Source organism: Melanaphis sacchari, unplaced genomic scaffold (genome assembly GCF_002803265.2).
Source record: "Melanaphis sacchari strain LSU unplaced genomic scaffold, SCAv2.0 Contig10_pilon_pilon, whole genome shotgun sequence".
NCBI lineage: Eukaryota > Metazoa > Arthropoda > Insecta > Hemiptera > Aphididae > Melanaphis > Melanaphis sacchari.
In genome coordinates this window covers 5,104,516-5,132,373 of record NW_020270420.1, presented here as the reverse complement: position 1 = coordinate 5,132,373, position 27,858 = coordinate 5,104,516, and the positions used below count along the sequence as shown (strand labels likewise).

The 27,858-nt window shown below is 26.1% G+C and overlaps 1 protein-coding gene across 1 annotated transcript; it reads left to right on the top strand.

Annotated features, from left to right (window-relative positions):
* The first annotated feature begins 1,036 nt into the window (after positions 1–1,036).
* Positions 1,037–25,688, top strand: LOC112603628 (protein windpipe-like). The gene is made up of 2 exons (XM_025352305.1): positions 1,037–1,411; positions 23,372–25,688. Exon 2 carries the CDS (start codon positions 23,386–23,388, stop codon positions 25,195–25,197), a length of 1,812 nt encoding a protein of 603 aa, XP_025208090.1. The 5' UTR covers positions 1,037–1,411; positions 23,372–23,385; the 3' UTR covers positions 25,198–25,688.
* Positions 25,689–27,858: the final 2,170 nt, after the last annotated feature.

Below are 27,858 nucleotides of genomic sequence, written 5' to 3'. Positions count from 1 at the left end.
GTGTATCATAATTAAAAAAAAAAAAATTGTCAACTAGAACACTAGTTATAAATTTATCTATTGTGTATGCTACTACAACATAATTGTATACTATACTATGATCGTAACTCGTAATCTTATAATAATAATAATTAACAAATAATTATCCTATTTTTAAATTAAGTTAAGCCTAAAATGGCTTAAACAACTTGCATTGATGATTTAATAATACATTAAAATGTTCATTAATTAATTAAATTATTGTTGATCTTATCCTTTTCGACCATAATAGTTGTTATTTATAAATTGTCCCTCGACAAGATTGATCCAAACCAATAAAAAATGTATTTAAATAACTGCAGATTTAATTACGTTTCATATTAGCAGTGTCTACAAGCTTTAAACTTTAATGCACTTAGTATAGCAATAATTGTAGATGGACAACTGTCGTAAGATAATAATGTATGATTGCATAACAATGTAATGCCATTCGTATTATATAACGTCGATCACTCGGTAGATTCAGGTAAAATTCTTGGTTTTTATCATAGTATTACGAGATTGAGGTATCCCCCGGAAAGTCGGAGGTAAAAGACTATTGGTCTTGCGTAGGTCGCCGACGTGGCGTCGTCATATTATATTATAACATTATAATAGTGACAATGATGATGATAATAATAATAATAATAATAATAATAATAATGACAACAATAACAATACGATCGCGCACAAAACGAAAGTATTACCTATACTCCTCTCATTATTATATACCTTTACGACTATTATTATAATGAGACGCACGTGACAAAAGTTTAACGGCGGCGACAGACAGCGCTGCGGTCGAGGGTCAGCGAAGGTCGCTCTGCCGCCGCCGCCGCCACCGTTTCAGACGACGACCGCTGCCATGGTACGCGGGGAGGTGACGCACGATACGTCGTGTGAAAAACCAAATCTCCGCCGCCCGCGCCTTCTGGGGATCGATTTTTCGACTGCGACACACATCGCCGTCGCCACCACCAGTTGATTCACGTTTTCGACCGGACGCGCGCGTCTGAACCCACCACCGACCGTAACCGAGCGCTGCCCGGCCATCGCCACCGCCACCGCCGCCGCCGCCGCCGTAGACTGTAGGGTCAAAATAATCGCATCCCATATCGCTCGAACGCGTGTGTTCGTCCGTCCGCGTCTGTCTCGCGTCACACGCGCTCGCGCCACAACGTACGCCCATACCGTACGCCGCCGTCGACGTCGCCGCACGCGCCGCACACAAGGTGCTAGCGTTTTCGCGGTCAGTCGCAAAATATTGTAAAATATTAAAACAATATTTACATCGCCATTGGATTTCGCACCCGCGAGCTATAGAAGAATAAGGAGGAGAGAATTTGTCTGGCCGGCTGAGATACCAGGGCACTGGGAACACATTGAATTTCCGGTGAGTAACAATAATAGTATTATTATCATGTCTCGTAATACTTGCGCAGGTATATCATCATAAACGTCATGCGTGTTTCCTAAAAAAAAAATCACGTTATCATAGTGATATACTTTAATGATATGACGTGATAAACACGAGCGATCGACCTTCCTTTTACTGTTTCTTTACCGAAATAATGCTCGCTCTCCCGCGAATTTCTTGGCATTTTATGCGCGAATTTATTATTGGTGCACTGCTCGCAGGTACCTGCGTAATGCGCGTTCCGATGCAACGGTTATTTTTACGACGCAGGTAATTTTTTTCCCTTGCGCTTTCTCCGCTAGTTATGACTATATATATATATATACATACACATAAAATACTGTTTAATATTATTTTTGATATTATATGATTTATTAAAATGTTTCAACAATAGAAGTACCTACATTGAGTGTGATACGATTTCTTTCGTTCCAAACTCAAACATAATATATACTCTGCAAACAGATTAACGAAATGTTACTCCATTTTGGTTTTTTTTAAATTTAATTGCTTCTGAAAATTAATTGTTAATATACAAATAAGTAAAACTATATGTGCAAATCGCACATTTATCATTACCATGTGAGCAACTTGTACTTTCCAACATTACAACACATTGTTGAGACAGATTTAAAATTAGAATAATTTTAAGCGAATGAATAAAGGCCGGCTATTAAAACCATTAATTTGCCCTATGCCAACGACAATAGTTGGCACTTTTTATCATGGTCAAGGATTTTTGGAAAAGTTACAATTTACTTACCTATTTTACCTTCCGGTTTCACTAATTTTTAAAGATACAGTGAAGAACTATACTATTGTTTAATAAACAAACACACAGTCTTAATTATCACGAGCTTCCAATTCTTATAATATATAAACCTATAACTATCTACAATTAGTTCATTTATAATACAGTTCAATATAAGAAATGAAATATTCTTTTATAATAAATAATTTCAATAAAATTGTTGTAAAAAATGTATACATTTATATCTACAAATATCGACCAATAAGTTCTTTTTAATTGAAACAGATGATTGATTGCAAACATTTAGGAGCCTCTGAATAAAGTAAATTAAATCTATTACTAAAAAAACTAAATTATTATATTGGCAATATAAATGGTTAGTGAGTGGTTCATGAGTGGCTGGTGAAAAGGGGTGCTAAAATAAATTGGCCCCAATGTCCCAAACATGTGAATTTGATTCTGGTTACTTTAAAAACCTTTAATTTATAAATATTAATTATTATGGTTAATATTATATTTAAACGTTATAAGTATCGATTATATTAATCAATTATTTTTATCATTATTATTGAATATATCATGTTTTATACACATTTATATTTAACATTTAATAAGTACTAAAATATACTGTTTTAAGCTTGGCAAAAACTTAGTTTAACCTTAAAATAATATATTTTGTTAAATTTTATTTTATAAAGTAAAATGTATATTAAACAGGAAGTACACTTCCCCAATCGTGACCTTAACCTTGTTTTAAATAAAAACCTGTTCAGTAGATATCGTATAAATGGCTAAATAATAATAATATATACTATTATATAATCTTCACGAGTTCATGATATTATTAATACTAAAAATTATAATTACACCGTGCCACCGCAGTTACTGTCATATATTTTAATTGTGATCGGCAATATAATTTTATGGCACCACCAACTATCAATTTGTTCTCTTGGTTTAAGACGAACATATCATTGAACTATCACGATTTTGATTGGTTAAGTATATTTTTTTTGTTTCGTGATTTAATTTAATATTGAATAAAAATTCTCCTATTATATAAAAAAGTATTTTGTATTATACAGGCATATCTATACAATATACATAATATGTTACGAGCTATGATGATCATACTAATATATTTATCAGATTTAATTAATTCGGAATACAATTTTTAATGTTACAAATTGGTATACGCGTACAAAAATAAAAGCTAGACCTTTCAATCAGAAATCTGGATATATTCTTTATAAATATATGTCAGTAAAATACGATGGCATTTACAACTTATTGCGACGTTGCCATATTAAGCATAATGGTATAATTTAATTTTGAACCCATAAGTTTTCAATTTAGTTGTAATTAGTTAGTATGAGCAAATATAATATGAAAAAAAATGCTAAGTCATTTAATTTGACTTGGGCTAAACGTTATTAATAATTTCCTAAAATATTACTAAAATGTAATTAATGTATACAATCAACAGTCAATATAAAAATAATTTATAATTGTTTAGGCTTATAAAAACCTGGCTAAGTTTACTTAAATAATTAATTAATTCGTCAGGTTTTTTTTTGTATATATTGATAGTTTTACCATAAAGTATTTTATATTTTGTTGCCTTTTTATTAACAAAAACACGTATTTCGTTTATTGATTTGATGATAATATTGATAACTGATATTATTACTGTAGTATTAGTATTTAACTTAACTGCATACGTTTAAGTACATAAATGTATAGGTGGGAAATTCAAAATAACGATAATTATCATTATGGCATTAATTATTTTAGAATTTATATTATCGTGTTATTAAATTAGACAACATGTACAATTGTAAACACTAAAAGGGATACGCGTGTAATTGTATTTTACCATGTTATATGTAACTTATAAAAAAATAACAATAAATTCATATATTTTGAGCAGGTATATAAAGTGTGTAGAGATGTTTTTCTTAAAATTATATTCCATGTTGACTATGTGAGATTTTACAGATAATTCACTATAGACCATGGTTCCATAAACCTATAAATAGATAAATAAAAAAAAAAACTTAATTTGTATACTATTTTATTAGATATTTTTTCTAATAAATATAATTAAAATTATATTTATAAAAATTGAATTTAATTACTTAAAGAATAATTAAGGTTAGGTTTTTATTTTTTGTTTATTATTTCTTATCTATTTATATATTGACATATATATATATATATATAATTATATATAACCAAAATATATAGCATAATAATAAAATATAAGAATTTTATTTTTATTTCATATTTTTTTCTTTTAATTTTTTTTTTTTTGTGTCTTTTTTGTATTTGTATTTTTAGTTTACTTGATCGTAATTTTTTCATGAATCTAGGTATAATATTAATGAATGCCTATATAAATAAGTACATGTATTTTATTATAGTTTGTATTATTAAATATTTACCTTTATCTAGAATTATCTACTTGAAAATTATTACATAATAGACTAATATTTTATAAAATGTATAAAATAATTGTATTTGCATAATCAAGTGTAGGAAAAGTAGCTTAATAATAATAAATATTTTAGGTGATATCAATTAAAAATAATGTTTTCATATGTTTATTAGCATAGTAACCGTTAAATTAATTTTCTGTTCGAAAATAATTGCTAAAATTCTGTTAGATGATATTTTGTATGCGTTTTTAAAAATATTTGAATATCATGATCAGGTTTATCTATATGTATATATATAAATATAAAATAATATTAAAAATATTGTACCGATAAAAAATAAAAATTAATAAATGCACAACAAAGAAATAATCTAATACATTCCTAAAGTAAAAACACCGCCAGAAATATTAAAACTCTATAAGAATATAATAATATATATAATAGGTGCATAGGTTAATGCATTAATGTACAAAAAGTAAACTAGATAGATATAATTTAGCATCTATGTTTAAAATCAATCGTAATCACCAGTATGTGATTAAACAGACAATTATATTAGGTTTTTTAAAAACAAATTGATGTATTTAGGCTTGTTTACATACATTTTGTCTTTTTGAAATATGATAACGTAAAAAATTAAATCTTTCACTGCTTCCACACCTTGTTGTTACATGTTATTATGTTAAGTTCATGTCACTTGTTGTCTCGGTTCATTGCATTTTAAAAATGTATTGTACTTTAACCGTTTCACTTCCATTCTGTAGCCTACAATTGTATGTCATATTGCAATATCACTCGTGGAGTTTTGAACTATGAAAACAGTCAACAATTTATATTTTAAACGTCACCTAATGTATCTAAATATTTAACCTGTGTATTAATATATATGTGTAAAACGAAGAGATTTATTAATACATTTGAAACTATTAATAATCTCATTTATTTTTTTTAAACATAATTATATGATCTTAATACTTAAACCATAGTACCTATACACTTTAGCTTGAATAGAGTTTTACCTTTCTAAAAATATAAAGGAATTCGTAACGATAAAGAAGACAATAATTACCCAATGACTACTCAATGAAAGTAACAATTGTTTTTGCTATTTTATCGTTATCTCGTCTTGAGTTAGTGCAATTCGTTATTATTACATTATTATTTCACTGTTAGAATATGCCAATTTATTGCCACATAATTTTCACTTGTGACTTTATACATTTGAATCATAGTTTATCACATTCAGTAGATTCATTTAAATAAAACAAACAATATAATAGTTATTGCAGAACTTATTTTTCAATTAATCCGAATTTAATAAAACTAAAAACTAAATCGACTAATACATTAAAAATTTTCATACTTTTTAGAAACAATAATAATTAGGTATATTATATTTAATCCTTAAACCAAAATTTATTTACTGTATGTAAATTTAAAACACCTAGATAAAAATGTTATTTAATTTAAAATAAATTATAAAAAATAATTTATAGGATAACGATTCTTATAGTTTTAGTTGAAATTTTGCAGACGTTGGATTTTGAAGGTATTTTTACTTTTAGACATCTAATTATTTGCACACATCCATCGTCTAGACAACATAACCGTTTAGGTATTTCAGTATAAAAGCAGAATATAAATGGCTGGATTGAAATAATACCAGTCGCACCCATTTCTCGTCCCTTTAACATTCGATGAAAGTGACAATGACGCCATATACACGTATATATAAAATCTACAATTCAGGTAATATAAATTATTATTCCATTGTATACGCATAACGTAGGTATATCGTATATATCGAAGAATATCTTTTAAATTTCTATAACCTTTCTACTTAGTTTCATATCCGAATTTTATCTGATGTATTGTAGGGGTAAAAATGACACAAGTGTAATTTATTATCCATTAATCCACTAACATTTAAAAAAAATGTACGGGTGTGGTAACATGATATAATATAATTGTAGTTTGTAGTTAGAATGTGAGCAAAGACAACATTTTTTTAAATTTTGATTTGTTTCTACGACTGTAAATTGAACTTGTTACACCCACACTTAACACGTAGGAAAACTCATACTAAAATATAATACTATAATAGTCAATTATGCTATATGTTTTCACATTATTCAGAAAAACATTTATTTTTATTTTTGCTTTTACAAAATGCTAACTAATTACATATTATGTCCATGAAAATTAAAATATTTAAAAATAAAGTAACTCAGTTTCTAAAATTTACATTATTTTTTATGTAGATTAACAATATAATTCTTATTAAGCAGATGTCAGTGCATTATTTATTTTCTTTTTTCTGAACCACATTAATTTAGTAAATTCACGTTCAGCAGAATCAATTGAGTACTATTAGCTTTAAATTTAGAGATAATCAAATATTATGAAATTTAATTTTAAGAATATTATCAACGTGTATACAATATTTAAGTTTTTCTACAGTATTCGAACATTTTTAACTTTAATATTTTATACATTTACTCATAATTAGCATAACATTTGAATTATAACAAAATTAAACTAACAAACAAACACAGATAATGTTTTTTATTGTAATAGTTCTATGTTAGGTAAATCCACTTTATTATTAAAGTTAATAACACATGATTGATTTGCTTAACGCAAATTTGCTTTAAAGCGCTTGGCCCAGAGAGAGAAAACAAAATATAGTGTGCTGACATCCTCTTAAATATTGTACCGTAGTCAATCAATAAACAAACACGCGAGCGCAACCTTTATACTTCATCAGTTAACATTAAAAAATACCTCTTGGGGTACCTATCAATCATATTGGCTAATAAACAAACTAATGGCATACTCTGTGAGTATGCATGTATTATTCAATTAAAATCATTGCTCCACAAAATGTCTAGACATGCATTTAATTTGGTTACCTGCAACAGTTTTTGCAATTATACCGCAGGGTACCTACATTTTTTAGTTAACGGTTTACGTGCTATATCGTTGCATATTTTTAGAAATGTATTTCCTTTTAAGTACTTTCTAAAAACAACGCTTCAATTTATGTTTTTTTTTCAACTCTGTTATCTTCTATTGCCTAAAACTTGTACTTTTTTTTTTAATTCTAATTTTAGTATATTATATTATTTAATATTAGTTGCAATGTTTTTTTTTTTTTTTTTACTTAATTTTAACGATAAAAAATATTATAGAATAAATACGTGATTTACTTTCAATGTTTCAAAACCATAATTAAAAAAAAAAATTTTTTTAATACGTTAAACATCTTTATTGGTATCCATAACAAATATAAATAAATAAATAAAAAAAAATTAGATATTAAAATATATGACGTAAAACGCATATATTATGTATCTTGCATCACATTAGAAAATCCATTATCTGTTAAAGCTGTATTATACGTTTTAAGTATGGTAATATGAGTATATTATAATTTTCTGTTGTTAACAATCGTTTAAGTCTTTGAAGTTTATGATATAGATAACAGATAGATATAAATACTGGTCTCATAGAAGTATGAACAAGCATACGGTTAGCATACCATAATATAATCAGATAAATGCATTTTAATTTTGTCCGAAAAAACTTTCTTACGGTTTATGTTATTACATTAGGTCAAAATAATAAATTACCGTTGTCAACGGTTGCGTTGGTAATAGTTTTTCTGCTGAGGTGAGGGTGAGATTCCCGACAATTATGTAATTAAATTCAATTTATCTTAACTAACAAGGCCGGTTTACGTTGTAGTGGATTGTGCGGAAAAAACTATAAGTATTATAATATCATAATTGACATAGTAGACCACGGGCAACCGGCGACAGTGGGAAACGAGCAAATGATTTACAACAGGAAACATACTATATGTATATATTTATATATATATATATATATATATATGCATATTCTTATAATGTGTATGTACATTATAGTATTTTATGAAATACATCACATGTAGTCATGCCCTTTTAAACACTTAAGGCGGTCCCTTTACACGTGTTTTCGGTCACCCTGTATGACAATTTATTACAAGAATTTCATATCCCACACAATTAAGTTTTCTCACGTTTTTCTCGTACACATATAAAATAAGTACTAGAAAAGTTGTAATATCTTATTGCGATGACAGAAAAACGGATGACATTTGACCTTTTATCATTATTATTTTTTTTTTTTTTGTTTAGGGGTTGGTACTGCTAGGGGGTTAGAAACCAAGACTTACGTGTTCTATATCATATAATATACGAGTGTTGTAAGTACCATCTGGTCATGTAAAATATTCAATTAACTCGAAAACCCGCATTGTCCTGTTAAGTCGCACACGGGAAAACAGACCCGTAGGCGGATCATATATATTATCATATACCATATACGTATGTCGTATATAGTTTTGCGCGTGCACATATGGTCTTTAGTCTTTTGTTCGATAAAAACTGAAAGTCGCTTCTGAATATAACGTACAATATAAATACAAAAGATGTTCATGTATCATATCCAATTTTTGAGAGCTCATAATAATTTTTATCCTAAACGTGACAAATTCTAAAATACAAATAATTTTATTGGAATTTTCACTGATAAGTTTCAATCCATCAATATCTAAGGACTAAGGTTGACATCGACATCGGATGTCTAGTGAAAGCAAAAATGGTTTTGTCGTTCATTATTAACAACTAAAAAGTTAATCTAGTTTAGAAACTATAAAAAATGATTTTATTTTTAAAACTTCTACAGAGTGATTCATTAAGATGTTCACCCTTCCTCTCCAATTTTTTCATTTAATAAAGAATATAATCAAATTTTGATCTTTTAAATTTTTAAGTACACTTAAGGATATATTATTTTCAAATTTTTAAATTTAATATATCATTTAAAAGTGTCCTGTGGCCGATACCAAATATTTTTTTTTCAAACTAAAATATCTTTTTTTTTCTGTAAATCAGTTAACTTTTGTTTTAAATGTTACTGAATCTTAATTTGAATCCAAATGAGTATCTGTTGAGTAATTTAACTTGGTTTACTAAGAAGTAAGGGTATTAGGTTGTTTATAATAGATTTGGAAGGTATAGGAACTACGACGATTTGAAAACTTAGATTATTAATATTTATCAATTAACCTTTAATGATTAAATTTGTAAATATTTCTTTGTAAATAAATATAATATTACATCTTTTTTTAAATGTTATTAAATAATTTTTTAGGACTATTATATTTATTATATACATTGCTATAGTCCAACAACTATTCTTTTGAATTTCGATTTAGATACATTAACGCTTTCATAATAAAAAATAAATCATCTTTTCAATTATTTATTGTGAATAAATACTGGTAATCGTTTGAAAAAAAGTTTGCAAGTCATATGATACGCCGTAAATAGCTAAATGGTATAACAAAAACCTAAATAGTTGAAAATATGCTTCTTGAGTAAATTTATAAAATTCAAAAAATCAGAATTTGAATAAGTAGGCATGCTTAGTAAATCATAATGTTCTATGGTAGGGAATACTTACATTTTTATGACTGGTTATTCAAATAAAATTTAAAATTGTTTTCAAAATATTTTATATAAATATCATGTAAAGAATAGTTACTCGTAGTTATCTTAAATCATTGATACATTTTATACCAATAAATATACGAGTATATATGCATATGAATTTAACAATTATATTTTATGTTTTACTTGTATTTTTACTTCGATGTTTTTCAAATTTGTAAAATGTATTAACCATTAATCATTATAGACGGGGTAATAGAGTTATAAAGAAAGACAATTTTTTTTTTTTTTTTTTGCTATTCAAAATATTTTATTGATTTAGTTAAACAAGGTGAATAGTAGTGTTATATTCTAATTTTATTCAAGTAGTATTGATGTACAATTTGATATGCTATATTTTTTTTTATTAATATTGTTCTCATGAATAGTTAAACAGATATAATTTGTACATAATTATTGTAATAAACGTCTTGTACCTAATATTATATTCAGTACATACAAATTTCAAGTCGGGTTAATGTACCTTTTAAAATAAGTTGTGTCCGTGATTTAATTTGAGTAGTTTTTATTCTGTTTTTCTAAAATATAAATAAATAAATAGTTTTTCAATTGATTTGTGTAACTATAAATTTAATAATACATGTTGATATAATTATTTCAGTAAGTAAAATTTTTAGTTTAATTTGTTTATGTAAAAAATGTATATACTTAGTTAGTCAGTGTTTTTTTTTTTAAATATTTTGTGACTTATGTAATACATTTATTATAAATATGTTGTTATTGGTCATACATTTTATATAATAATAGGTATATACAATATTAAATCAAATAAAAAATTCTTAAAATCAATTAAAAAACACTCACGATTTGAAGATTAGAACAAAAAAATAAATAATTTTATTAACTAATAACTTATTATATGAGTTGGTAAGAATTATAGGTCGTTATGGAAACCACTAAAAAATATAAGCAAAGCAATTCGGTCCAGAACGCAATTCATATTATGACCTTTTTTCAAGATAAGGTGATTGGAAACACTTGTGTGCTCCCTAATTATTATCTTATCTCTTTTCTTCTATAATTCTTTTGTCATAATCGTTTATGTGTCAATAGTTTTTAGAATATTATGATAAAATAATTTTTTTATTTTACTGATGAAAATTATTTATTAAAATATTTTTTAATTAATAAAAATCTTTTTATCGTACCCATTTTGATGTTTCGAAAACTGAAACCAATATTTTTCATACTTTTAACATTTTATTTTTTGTTTATTTAAATTATTTTATCTAAAAATATTTAATAACTATTTGCTATAGTAAAATATTTTTAATTTTGTAATATCATAAAATATGTATTGAATAATTTTAAAATAAAAATATAAATTATGGCTTTTAAAAATCTTGATAATTCATAGTATATATTTAGTTTCTCTCTTGCATAATATACACCTTACAAAGGTGAAATAAAGTCACATTTTAAAATTTTAGATTGCGTCTATATAAAATTCTTTACTTCTGTATAATTTATTATACAATTAAATATAGGAATAAATAAAAATAATTATGCGATGATATGATTATAGTTGTGTATAATTTTGTATACAAATTATTGATTAATAAGGAAATCAATGTGTCAGTTTTACCAATTATTTCGAATGGCACACAGTATACGTATAGACAATATTAATAATAATAATAACTTTAGGTATCTTATGTGCTAAAAGATTTTAAAAAAATGTGGTTTTCAGACGTTTCTTTACATATTTTTCACTTAAAGCACGTTATACCAATTTTGATGATTATTTACCCTGACTACGTGATTTTTCAACTATTATAATTATTATTTCACTCGTTATAATATACGATGATTATTTTTTGGGGGTCATTTGATAATACATCACATATTAAGTACTAATCAATTGTCTCAATCTTATATGAGTTTTTAACGTCTGCAGTTCATAGTTTATACAATAGTTTAAAATTATAATTACTATTAGATATGTTTATACAAAGGTTGTTCTGAGTACTTGAATAATCGAGTTTTGGTATTTGATAAGTAATTCTACTCTTAACAAATTAAAAACAAGGTAAATATTTTTTCTGATTAAATTTTAATAATTTTAATCAATAAAGTATTTTGTCTAGAAAATTCATCATGGTATAACCTTTAAATATATAAATATATTATAATGATCATGAAATTAATATTTAATAAATGACTTAACTTTATAGTAATTAATTATGGGTTTATAACAAATAGAAATAAAATATAATTTAATTGAAAAAATATTATAGTAATTATTATTGATAAGTGTTATCAAAGTTATTATGGAGTAGTTTTTAACAACATTTTTAGATTTTATTTGAATGATTGCTTAAGTAATTAAATAATGACATTTTCTTATTCATTTAGCGTTTATAGGTATCAAAAACTAAGATAGTATTAAGACTAATTGAAAAAATAGATTTACATTTAATTTCATGTCATTGAAAATCAATTGGTACCAAATCATAGTATATTTAATATTGAATGTCAACTTATTTCGTGTATATACACTAATTTTTCGTTGTCGGAGAAAATTTGATATTGTTGTTAATACAATTAATAATGATACGTAAAAATAAAACTTAGTACATATATTATTATATGATTTGTTCTATACAGAAAATTACTTTACTGAAATTTATAAACATATTACATGATTGTAATATTATCGCTAATGCTTATTATTGATATAATAAATTCAATATAAAATCAGTTATAGTCAAGCAAATGGTACATTAAACATTATTTTAGAATACACTATTCGATTTTCAATTGATTTTTTTTTTTTTTTTTAATAATTATTTTAAATGAGTGCATTTATTCATTATTCACGTAAACGCAACTATATTAAATACATGATTATATTATTTCATAGAATTTAAAAAAAATAGTGTAGAACATTGATTTATGCTACCTTGACATACATATTAAACGGTTAATTTTCATGAAACTCTCAAACATAAAAATATATATTTATAAATAAAATAAATCTTATATATCAACCAGTTAAACGGGTTTTTATTTTAAAATTAATTCAAAATTTGCTTTTTTCTAAATTTGTTTATAAAGAAACTTAAAAACTAAAATAAAGCAATTTGTTTTTAAAAAGTTCATCTACTATAATCTTTTTATAATTTATGAATGATAATATATTAATTTTTTTTTTTTTTTTTTTTTTGAAGCCTTTAAACAATATACTGAATACATTTCACGTGTTTGCTCTTGTGCCAATCAATCGTGATCAAACGACAAGTATAAATTTTTTGTGGCCAACGATACTCTTAACACCATAGGCATTTAGATATACAGATTTTTTTCTCCCGATCACATTTATAATAATACAAGAACATTACAATGGGTTCGTTTAATAGTCATAGTAAATAACTCGCTGCTGTTTTATTTTACTACTACATGTTTTCTTTTTCTTGTTGAAATGTTGTTTTAGTTTTAATACCTATACAATGTTTGTTCCTAGAATAATAACCAGAGATATGTTTTGATTATTTTACTTAGCTCCCAATTTAATGGACCAAAGTAAAAAAAAAAAATGGCAACACGGGTGCAATAATATGCGTTAACCCCAAGGACGTTTAGGATATAAAGAATTATACCATAATAATAAACACTGTTGCATAAATGAAAAATCATTATAAAATCCTTCATTCTTCATCGGCAGTATAAGAATAATATTATATTCAAGTACTTAATGTATGTTTTTGTTTTTATAATGTAGGTATTAGTCATAACATAAGATTTTCAATAGATTTTACGTTAAACAACTTTAACAACAAATCACACGGGAAAATTAAAACACCTCAGAATGAGTTCATCCGTAGAAGAATTCATCTCGTTTTCGATTACCATCGTGTTGCTAATGACAGTTACCACTAACCGGGTACATTATGACGCACTCGTACAATATGTATGACAGCTACCCGTTTGCCAGATACGTAACAAACAACCGGTTACCATGATAGCAATCCTGTTTAATATTCTTCAACGCACTCTTCTCAACCACCCTTTCCTTATAATGACGAACCAGACGAAGACAATAAAGACTCCTACATTTTTTTTTCATTATCCAATTTTGTCTTCTATTTTTTTTTTTTTTATGGATTATTATGCTGTATATACTCACTGTCGATCAAGGTGGTCTGATTGTGAGTTTTACGGAAATACGGGTAAAATGCATGTCAGTTTGTAGATTTGATTTTTTTTTCTATGGGTTAAAATTATACATAAAATCTGGATTTATTTATTGTTAACTTTTGAGCTACCCGTATTACCAGTACCAGGAATAACATTTCATAACTATTAAATCTTACCAAAAAACCGGCATGTGATCAACAGTACATGATATAATATTTTTTCTTTAACAATCTTCTAGTAAAACATCATGATATATTAACTTAGAAATAAGTACTTTTATTTGTGTAACATGTTAAAATAGTAAAGTACATAGTACAGACATCCATTAAACATCCATAAGAAAAAATACAATTTCTTCAATAATTTTTGTATTTTACATTTGTATGTATTTATTTATAGGTATAATATATTTATACTTGCGACTATCTTCACTCGTAAAATATTCCGAAGGACAAAAATCAAAATGCGTTACCATTAAGCATTTTGATACCTAGCTACGCTGTTATTATCCATAAGTGACTTAACAAAATTGTCGATGACTTGTACAAAACATTAAGTTTAAGAATACTATACCTGTAATATTATCTCGATAATAATTGAAAATAATTATTGTACATGCCGATAAAAATTATATTGCTAATGATAAACAATTTAAAATTTTGACCTATGATTTTTTCAACCGTGATTTTAGATTTTACTTAAAAATAACTAATCGTATCTTATATGTTAGATGGAGTATTATATTTAATAATCTAATTGAATTTCCTAGACTTCCAAACAAAAAAAATAAAGCATAATAAATCTATCAGGAGTTGATATTTTTAGAAAATTTTACTGGAAATTACTTTTTTTATGGTGCGAATGGACATTATGAGCATGTATAAACACACGGACGTTTTAGTTAACCACCGGTACTCGTCAGTTATTCATGGCCACGCCATTAATCATATTGTAATCTGCTAGTAACGTACATTTAATTATAAGGTATAAAAAATTCAACATTTTTCGTTTCAAATTTGGCATAGAAATGTCTCAATATAGTACATATTATACCTATCCTAAATGTACTTAACTTAATTATACAAGAATCGAAATTAACAATACAATAAGAGTATCTAAACCTTTTTACTATTATTTATTTATGTTTCATTATATGTTTTTATTGTATAAAGTAACTGACAAACGTTCATATTTATAATGATAAACATGTTACAAAGTCGGATTTAGCTCACCATAAAGATGTTGTCCATTGGTAGATAATTATCAAACTAAAAAGTGACTGGGTAAATGATTTTTTTTTTTAATAGAAACCGAACATTGTAGTTGCATAAATCAAAAGCCTTGTTTTCTATCTGTTTTCTTAATCATAGACACACCCGTAAAAATTAAGTAAAATATAATAAATACGAAAATCGCGTATATTTTACTATCGTAAAAACTTAAAACTTAGATGTTCTATGCAAATTTGTACAATATACGTTTAACGAACTTGGTGACAATAGCGCCTACTGAATTTTTGAAGTATGTAGATATGCATATTTTTTCATGCATATTATATTCTTATATCATAATAGAACTGTGGTTACAAAAGGGGTTTTGAATAACAAAACAATATATAATGATATTCAAGGTCCATATTAATCGTATGGTTTTTTTGTTGATTTATGTTTATTTTTTTATCCAGTGTAACATTGTTTTGAAAAAATTGCCAAGTTTATTGATCCTTCAGATGCGGGCGTATAATACAATTTGTTTTGGATAGTATTATTTTATATAGGTATAGAGAACAAAACAAAAAAGTTAAAAACGGCAACATACATCGTAGAAATTTCGCTTACCGTCTAAAAAGTAAAAATACACTTCTATCGTAATGATACATTTAAAGGAGAATTATAGTAATAGTAATAATGATAATAAAAAAAAAAATCCCATGTGCGTTCTTCATAAAACGGTGTACCCAATTAGGAAATTCGCCATCGACCAGTCAGACGGGTCCTGTGTAGACACGACAGTACGAGTAAAATTGCTGTATATAATATACTTACGTCGGAGTTCCGTATCATGTATAATAGTAGATGAGTGGTCATTGGTCGCGAAAATAATATACAACATTAAATTCGGTTCTCAGAATCGGTGACGGACTCCTGGATACATGTGCAATGTACGGAATAGTCAACAGGAAAAGTTTTTAAGGATCGACTTTCACATATCGTATACACGCGCCTAATGGTGTGAATGTATGTGTGTGTGTATGTATGTATGTGTGATTAAGGTCGACTTAACCCAATTGGCATTTAAGGTGTGCATTTGAAAACAATTATTTAATTACTTTAAGAGATGATTTTAGAAAATATGTTGGTACTTGTTAAAAAGCAACAAATAAGTATGTCCACAAAAATAATACCAAAAAAATGTACTTTTGTTGAAAATTCCCTAATTAAGTATTAGTAAAATAAAATAAAATTAATCAGTTATTCTGCTCGATAATCTAAATAAATAGATTCTAGATAAACAATTGTAATTTTATTGTTTTTTTTTTTTTTAATGATAATAAAAATAAGCATAGTAGTTTTTATTTCGCGTAAAAATAGTGGTGTTAAAATATATTTTAATACATAGTTAAATAGTTAAATATTCGTTTTTATTAACCTCATCTTTCTTTATAATTATTTACCAAAATAAATGTTTTAAAAAATAATGAAAATGTATTTTCAGTCAAAAATAATTTATGAGGAATAGATACTGGTAGGTACATATATATTGAGTTTGATCTCACTAGAAAATTAAAATTTGAAGACATCATACATTATAAATGAGTTTTGTCCCTTTTAAATTTAAAAAAAAAGTGATATTTATATTTATTTTTATTTGCTAGTTTTGTTAAAACATTTAAGTATAATTATATAGTATTAATACAGGTACTTATATAAATACTTTATAAGTATATACATAATAATAGTAAAGTTTAAATTACAAAAGTCTTAAGGGTTATATATAAAACGTGTATATATTTTTCTTAAATTACATATTTAAAATACTTTTTTTTTATTTTGAAAAATTAATTTATATGAATGAAAAAAAAAAGAAGGAGAGCTAACAAATAAATTTCTTGGTAAGAAAATTCGTCTCTTCAACTGGTATAATGCTATAATAGTATATTCATAATTCTTATTATAAAATCTAATATACTTTCTCTGTTCTATGTATATTTCTTTTTAATAAAAGTATATTATCTAACAATTTATCCATTCGTATATCAATGAATATTATTTCTATTTTAGTTACAAATTAAGGTAAACGTAGAATTTCACTTGAATTTTTGCTAGAAAATTTGATTCTATTGTAATGTATACCAAATTCCTAGTTTATATTATTATTAAGGAAAAAAAAATTATTCTACTTGGTTTTTGTCTTCGTCTGCCCATCAAAAGACAAATAACACTTACCTGATTATTGAAAGTAATGAAAAAAAAAAAAAAATTACAAAACAATCTGCTACCATCATCTGTGATAAAAACCACAAGATTTCAAAATGATTACGTGATAATAATATAATAATTATATATACGTTATTTTTGTTCATTTTTAATAGAACACTTATATTATAACATAATATATGAGTAAATGACCAAGGTTCACTTAATTGTGTCAATGGGTGGGAGTATATTTTGGCCGATGACAAAAAGAAAAATGATGATTTAACTTGGTTTAACGTACTTACTGCCTATGTTACATGTTTAAATACGCCTAGATCACCGGCGGCGGTAATGACGGACGAGCATATAACATAATAATAATATGCCATTTAGCTTTGTATAAGCAGTTAAATAGTGACTGGAGACTGGAGTTGTATACGACTATAGTTGTTAGTAGTACATATAGATAGATAACCTCCCTATACCTGTACAGTTCAAACATTACTATAGATATTATAATGCTATGTATCATATAGGTATACCGTATACGTATTATAGCGAAAACAAATGGTAAAAAAACATGTGTACCTATGTCGACAAGGTACTCGAGTAAATTATAATATTCAAAATAGAACACCACTTAAATTACAAATCACTATGGTGGGCCATCATACTACCATTACATTATTATTCTTTATTCAAATGCTTATGTTGCATAATATTTATTCTGTTATTAGAAAAATGGAAATTATTTAAAAAGAACCTATTGATATATTTTAATGTTGAAAAGTTACATTTTTGTTTTTTAAGCATTACTTTTAGTATTGTTCCACTATACCTACAATTTTAAATTATTGTAGTTGAGTATAATTCTACAGTTTATTTATTAATTTGTAACAATTTTATAATTTTTTTGTTTTTATTTTTTAATTTCGATGTTATTTTAGTAAACTATTCTTTAAGTTATAATTTCCTATAATGAATGTTTTTTCTAAATGTCAGTATTATTTTATAATGCACTGAATTTATTCGATTTAATCTGATAAAATTATTTTATCATAATATAATATAACAAAAAGATTTAATTTATTTGTAATAATATACTTTTATAAATTTAATTTTAATTTAAACACGTGAAAACCATGTTTAACTACACCTAAATGCTGTTGAAATTGGTAAAATAAATAAGTTTTTAATTTAATTTTTTTAATATAATCGGTATAGCCATTACATTTAAAAATGGTTAATGAGATAAACAATACCTACCTATTTATTACTACACAATATACAAGTTCGAGTACACTATTTTGTATATTTTATTTAAATATTTATTTATTTAGATATATTAAAAGGTTATCGTTATATTAATGCTTCTTTATCTTATTAAAAGTGCCACATTATCTTGACTCATATTATTTTCAATACTTTTAGATTTTAATTATAAGCCTAATAAACATAAATTCTCAGTATTTGTAAAACTAATTATAATTGTATGTTGTATAATATAGTATTATGCATTATAACTTTTTAGACGTATGCATTTATTTTAGTTTTTTATTGTTAAAATATAATATTTAACTAATCCTATATTGACAAATGTAATACTATATACAAATATTTACCTGACAAACATTCTATAAAAATAAAAAATCTCACTGGATCATTTTAACAATATGTTTATATTTATAATTTTGGAATGGTAATCTAACAACTTAGTATACTCTATAACTAGTTTAAAAATATTTGAATTCCAATAATACAGTATCAATAGTATCATATATTTCCGTCTTTTAGAAAGTCTTGCAGACAGCTTACATTTTTTTATATCTAATATTATGTTGTTGTCTTCAAGAATACGTAATGTAATCTAATAGCGATTATTATAGTAGCTTTATAGAATTTTTCCCAGCCCCTCCCCCTATAATTGTAACATACGGAACAGTTCCTAAAAAGATATATTTTGGTTTTTTTTTTTAAATTAGTAAAACGTTAGAACATTCTGGAACATGGACTTGGAATATAAACATTAACTTGTCGTGTAATACAACAAAAAATCTTAGTATTTTGGCTGTCGAATATACTCTACTGATGAATGAAATATATCTAATATTCGTGAATATTATTGTAATAGAAGTTTATTATCGTTAAAAACATATGACTATTGGAATTTAAATGGTACTTAATTTAAACTAAACACAAAAACATTTCTTAATGATATATTAATTACTTTGTAAGTTATATTTTAACGTTCGTATATAAAATAACTAATAAATGATGCGTATAGAATATAAAACACGATTAGCGTATTTCGGAAAGTATAAATTCTCGTGTTAGTTACGGTCATTATATTTTGAAAAAAGACAAATAATTATAAAATCGTTTCCGAAAATTTTTTATATACTTATGCGAACTGTGCGTAAAACGGAGGAAGGTAACGAGATAACATGCTGCAACAGTTGCTTGACTGGCGCAAATGGCGCACGTCCAATTCATAATAGCATTTTAGATGGTAAAAAACTAATAACGGGATGCAAATTATTCTATTGAAGTTGTGTTGATTAACATCAACGTCATAGTCAGCCAATATTTTATTATATTTAATATTATTATTCCGTTGAGCGTTATTCTAGGTTGGTAGTTTATTTAAATCAGAATAGTCATCAATTAATATCTTTGAACAGACTTATTAAAAATTTGAAAATTTTTGCTGGTCATAAAAATTCATAATGCACATTTTTAACATTATATTATTATAAAATTGCAAGTAAGGATTACTATTTTTCTAAGTCTACGGGCTAGATACAATTTGTCTATGTGCCACCATTTGGTGACCCCTGGTAAAAATATATAACATTAATGGCTGAAATATATTATTATTATGCTATGTAGGATGTTTGTCTGCAGTGACAAAATAATATTCGATTACCTGTTTGATTCCCCCTACCTACTAGCAATGTGTCATAAAACTGCTTATGCCGGAATCAGGTTAACCATCCGGGGTTTTTTTTTTTGCCAACGTGTCGGTGAAATTCGAATCGTTCTTTGACTCCAAAAGAGATTTTGCAATAGTTTTATTGGTACGTTATATAGTTAAAGGTTGGAAGTTTGTGTACGAAAATTTGTCTCAATCGGTTTTCAAAACATTTGAAATAATTTTCTGCCGACGATCGTGCTGCTGATAGTATATGCGCGTTGCGACCTATTTGTCTGATGGTGATGAATTAATGCATCGTGTTCGGCTGCAGATGCAAATCTACTGGATATTACTAAATTCGGTTTATTATACCAGTACCGGTTTCACTTTTTACATTTGTTCCGCGTTTTTGCGGACTATTTGCACACAATTGCTTCAGGAGTTAAAACTATCACCGTGTTAGTTTTATCCTGTTTTTTCATACTCGCCTTGAAGAATTGAGTACCTATAACGTGTGCTGTATCCGAGGAAACAACAGTATACTATTATCTAAAGACTTATTGTAGTGAAAAATAAACGTGTAAAATTAATTACAGTTTGCTGCTCGTGGTTCGCTCAATGTTATCAACTGAACCTATATTATTATCTCAAAGAAATCCGATATCGCATGAGTATAGTGTATATTATGTACGAGTACGACGTACGTAAATAATAAATATTAATATCGTTAACTATCTGTTAGAAATACGTCTTGTCTCGTGAACTCTGCAACATATTTAAGTACAACGATTGGTTTCTATTCTACTACTATTTTATGTATAGAAAATGCACGGAATAATCTTATAATATGTAATATGCTCAAGAAATTTATTTTTGTATGACTTCTCGGTATTATAGTGTACTTATTTTTCACTATTTTGTCAAATACTTTAGTTTCACTTAAGTCCTATCAATATACTTTGTTACCTCAATATAGTTATTAATATATATACAATATAAAAGTATAGGACAGTATTCCTACTAAATATGGTTAATTAAACATGCAATGTTAACAGCAATATAATTTAACATACATGACATTATGTAGCTTTGAATAATGTAATAATAAATATTATTATATTAATAGAGTATTATAATAGTATTGCTATATTATTTAATTAAATTCATTAAAATTATATCGTTAAATTTAATAACGTAATCGATAAAATTGAAATTATTTTCTAGGATTGGTGTTGAAAATCATAATCCTTACTTTTTAAAATTTAAACACAACTAGTAAAATGCTTTATACATCGTAAATATTTAAATTTTTAAAATGTTTTAAACTAAACACAACGCATTTTTAAGAAATATATTCGTAATTTGTATGTTAAATAATTATTTTTGAAGCTATTTTAGGATATATTTTTAGTCATTTATCTACTAGATAAATCACATTTGTACATTAATACTATGAAACCATAAACGAAATCATTAAAAAGAATTAAAAATACAAAATATGATTAAAATCCTATGGAATAATATTCAATAATGTACATAAAATGTTAAAAAGAGGAAATGAAATGTCGGAAATAACCAATCGGTATTTTGCATTTATTCTATTATGTTATTATTTTATAAGTTATACACTCATCCAGTTATTTTATTTGATAGTCAAGAAATGTATAACAAATATAATCTTTACATTTTTTTTAGTATAATATTTAATCATATAATTTGATAAAATTCAAAATAAATCATAATTTATATTTGTTTAAAATAAAATAATAACTTAAATTATTTATTAAATATTCTTTGTATAAAGAATAGTTTGTTAAATATTTGTAATATGACTAGATACTAAATATGAAATATTGTACTATTCATTGACGTGTAATATCATTAGTATACATCTAAATACAAGCACCTATGTATTACAAATGAATTCAACAGTTTCTTGTTGTAAATTAATAAGGGAACATAATATATTAAATATATTATAATTAATCGTATTAATCTTAAATAACCTAATCGGAGATTTTGTGAAATATAAATTTCTTAGTTAAAAAACGATACTGATTTTATATCATCACGAATAAAAAATATGTCACATCATATTATTTAAACTAGACGTCTAGGTATACAACTAAATATTATTTAATTATATAACATTACATTAATCTTTCTTGTTTTCATATTTTAAATTCCACGTTTAAATTAATCAATGTTTAAAATATTAATTTATAAGTTTTAATTATTATTTTCAAATTGAATTGTTTATTTAAAATAAAATTGTTAAGATTATTAACTTCTGCTGAAATAATAATTTCTCAGTCAAATCACATCTAATACATAGGTATTATCCTTAATTTCAAGTACAAATATTTTACCTACACATATATTATATAATAATCACACCGTCACTTGTTAATTAATTTATTCTGTTCTAATTTTGTGAGCATCGAAGTGTTATATATAATATATAATATTATCGACGTGTTTTTTAATAATTTTTAACATTCCTAATATCTACTATAAAATATTATATGACATGACTTACTATAATTTATTATAGCTTTGAATTCTCATTATATTGTATACTTGGTATTCAATTATTGTTAAATTATGGCATACCTATATATTCTATAAATAAATAAAATTGAGAACAAAAACAAAATCAATACAATAACAAATTTTTATTCTGAAGTCATCTAATTATTTTTTTTTTTTATTATTATTACAGGAAGAAATGCAGCTATGACCCCACAAGTCATGCAAACCATCATAACCCTGTGTGCCTTGCTTATTGCAAGTACATTCGCTACACCATGTCCGCATCCGTGCAAATGTTTTACCACAGAGAATGGAATACAAGTAGCTAATTGTACTGACCTACCGGATCAAATAACGACCACATGGCCACAAAAAATTCTTCGAATTCATTTCGACACTGATCGAGAGTCAACAGTTATGTTGAAAAACAAAGCGTTCAAACACTTTCCACGGCTTACGTATCTAGATATAACTGGAGGTACCATACACTACGTGGGAAATTTGGCATTTGATGGGTTGCCGGAATTAGTGGAACTTAATCTTGTAGGAACGGGTATAAGAAAATTGCACCGAAATACATTCACAAGCAACCAGAAATTGGCATTTTTGTCCTTAAGTAAAAATCCTAGACTCTTTGTAGGCCCTTCATTCCTCGTGTCTGAATCTATAACCGAGCTCGACTTATCAGAATGCGCGTTGACCACACTGAAAAGTATATATTTTAAAAGTTTACCCAATTTAAAATACTTGTTTGCTACGAAAAATGATCTCAAAGTACTCAGTTCTCAATTTGGACCTTCCGGTGTCAAGTATGTAAATCTTGCCCATAATAAAATTGAATATATCAACGAGAATTTAGAAGCATATAAACGTTTGCGAACAATCGATCTTACTGGAAATCCAATTAACTGTACGTGCGAACTTTCGGAAGTAGATAAAAAATTGTCATCTAGAGGTGTGGCATTCGGAAATTCGATAACGTGTAATAATACAGGAAAACCATTAAGTGATATGTTAGAAGTATGTTCAGACAAAGAAATGATGGGGGATGATCCTATGGATATGTACCGAGAAGATCACTTATTAAAAATCGATAAAAGTATGATAAGATCTGTGGAAGAATTTGACGAATTTGGTTCGGGTTCAGGTAGCGGTGATGGTGGATTTACCATGATGGACATAAATTATGTAACACAAACTAAAATAAAAAACGTACACAATAATACACAAATTATTGAAGTCAAAAATAATACACAAATCGAAGAAGTAATAACAAAAACTCATGTTAATGAAACATTTATAGTTCCTAAAATCGAAACGGCTTCATTACCCACTACTGCTGTGGATGTATCGTCTAAAGATACGACGGACGAAACTACTATACTCCCAGCTGAAGAAGTAATCGTTCATGTTCAACCTACGATTCATCCTTCTGATAGCAATTCCTCTACCATGCGATCTAGCATGGACCGTGGAATTGTCTCTCAGACGATACAAGCGCCAGAAGACGAAGAAAATGTTCAGAACAAAGTAGCTGAGTTCCTAAAGTCTAATGTTGGAATAACTGGAACAGCGGCTATATTAGCAATAGTTATCATAGCTATTGTGTACAAAGCCGTGTGTTTGGGAAAATCGCGAAGTCACAATATCGTAGCTTGCAATGATAAATCCGTCGAACTCAAAGACATAAAATATGAACCAGCAAACACGGAAGACACGCACAACCAACGTGATGATTCACCGGCTAGTTCAGTGGAAGAGAACCTGTTGGGAGACCACGATAGCGATGACGAAGATGACAGTAACGGATATAACGAAGACGATATGTCTTCAACGCTAGCAATGAATGGTCACGCTCAAAACGGTTTATTGAACAGTGTTATGGATGCGGTGAAAAATAACGAAGAGCCAACGAAGACTGCGTCTGGTGACCAAAACGTTCCTACCAAAGTGATAGTGAAAATGTGCGAAACTCCAAAAGCTTCCAAACCAATAACAATTAATAACGTCCATTAAGTATACTCTACAACATAAAGTAGCTCCTAAATTATTGGACGACATCGAAAAAACATATCCAAATGTAAAATTCGTAGCATAATGTATGTTTTCCATTTAAATGTATTAACTGTGTCCCGTATATAATTTTAAGTTTTAACAGACCATTTTAAAATAAACTATTTTTATACAACAAAACTTAAAATAATACGAATTAAATCTCTGGTGTATAATAACAGTTACCTACTGTTGAGTTTAATGGTAAACTTTGTTCTAATGTGTCATAGTTGTTGAACATTGACGATTCAATTTAAAACTGTTTCGTTGCCAACTTATCATGTACGTCATCCAGTAAATTTTAATATTTATTTTGTTGTATAATATGATAATATTGTTGTCCATTAAGCCTTTGCTTAGTTAAAAAATTATACTATAAAATATTCATATTTTTAGAGGTTCAAAACCTTGTAAATGTACAATTTGCTTATTTTATTTATTGTTTTTTCTACTATTTATTTTTTAATGATCTGTAACTTATGTTAAATTTTAATTTTAATTGTTTTTAATGTAGGTTTATAAACTACGATTAATTGTTTTTTTTTTTTTTGTAAATATATAATTATTATTACATTTTACAGGTTTCCAAATTAAATTAATAATGAATAAACTATATTTTAAATTGTTTTAAGTACTTAAGTAATATATTTATTTTTAGAAGTAGAGTGACTTTTTGAATAAGAATTTGAACAAAACAATCGTTGACTTAATCACTGATCTAAAAAAATGCATTAGTGACTACCAGGGTTAGGAATGTATACTTAACAACTTTAGATTATGTGTGTATACTGTATAAAATATATTATGTACTTAAAAAAACACCAATATAATATTCTGCAAGTAAATTATATTTAAAATAAATATTGTAGTCGTTAAGCATATTGGTTTTTAATACAGTTTTAAACAAGTATCTACAATCCTAAAAAAACACGTATTAAGTCCCTTGATTGTTAATACCGGCATACGATAAATACGAGTAAATTATTATCGAATAATATCTAAAAGTATTGTTCAGATTAATGTTATCCAATGCTCAAAATAACGTATTTCTAATAAAATATAATTGTTTTTTATACATAATGGTTATTATATTTTTTTTAACATCGAGTCATTAATAATTCTCATCTAATATTAACACTTTAAATGTGATAAATGTTATTCTTATAATTAATTTGCCATTCTAATGTATCAATTACCTACAAGACGTATTATCAATAACATATTATACGATATTAAGAGGATATCATACAGCATAACATTGTGTCTGTCGTACTATAGCGACTTGTTCTCACATAACATATTATAGTTTACATTCAACAGCTCTAATGCTATGTTGTTACTGCAGTGACATAACCGAGTAAAAAATTGGGGCAAGGAAAATATAACTTATTTATAAAAATCGAAACCGTCATCCAATGTTTGTTTTCACTCAAGTTTAAAATTAATTTTATGATTTAAAAACAAATCGATGGTATTCATATTATTCAACAATATTAAAAGTTAATAAATACAGTGTTATAATTTGATTGAAAAAAAATGATGTGATATTATGATAATTCTCTATTCATGAAATAATATTATTTGGGTTGTTAATATGGGGGATTTTTGTAGCTCACATAATGCAATAACGTTAATAATACGTCAACATATTAAACAGCAAAAGAAACGTAAATAAATATTCTTTTATACAATAATTTATGGGAAAAATATTTTATCTTATAAATGTATGTTAAATGTATTGTGTTATTTCTTTACTTAGATTTAAATATTTTTTCTGTTGGTATATCTAAGGTAGGGGTAAAATTATATTGTCTCTCACTAAAATATCAAAGGAACAAGTGCTCCTTACTCCAAAAAATAAAAATAATACGCCAATGATTGTTATCTTAAGTTCTATTAGAGTGAATAAATTATTATCAAACTTAAAGGTAAAAATATGAATTATATTCTTTCATTATTTTTACCATGCTTAAAATGTTTACCTTTAGTTAAAAAGAACACAAAATTGGAATGGCTGAACGTAAATTTGACATGTTTATTTGTAAGATGGAGAAACACATCATGTAGATGTAACGTCTTCTTAATCAGTTGGACATTTGGTTGGTTATCATAACACTATTATCTATAATTCATATTCGAACTATTTACTTGGAACTAATAAAAATGATAAAATAAGTTATATAATTAATTTATCAATTATTTTTGCACACGAGTAAGTATTGTAAAAATAAAATTATCATTGCAAAGTGCAAATATATAGTTTATCATTGTGCGAGTGTTATAATTTATAGTAGCTATTATATATTTGAATTTTAAGTTTAATATTAATTATTAAATCAAATTAAAATATAGGTATATGTTTTGAAAACTATATCTGTTATTGATACATAAAGTTAAATAAATTCAGTTCGTATAGAAATGCATAGTAGTAAAAAAAAACATTAATAAATCAATAAAAATTAATTTTAGATACTGCTTAACTGTTTTACTGTGTTTGATTTGCTTCAGCGATTGTAGGGTCGTCGTGAACGTTCGAAGTTCGAAAGTTAAATTATTTGTGCATTACAGTTTTGAAGTTAAATAACCTCATGTTATCAATTATATGTTTTACAACCAAACTATTTC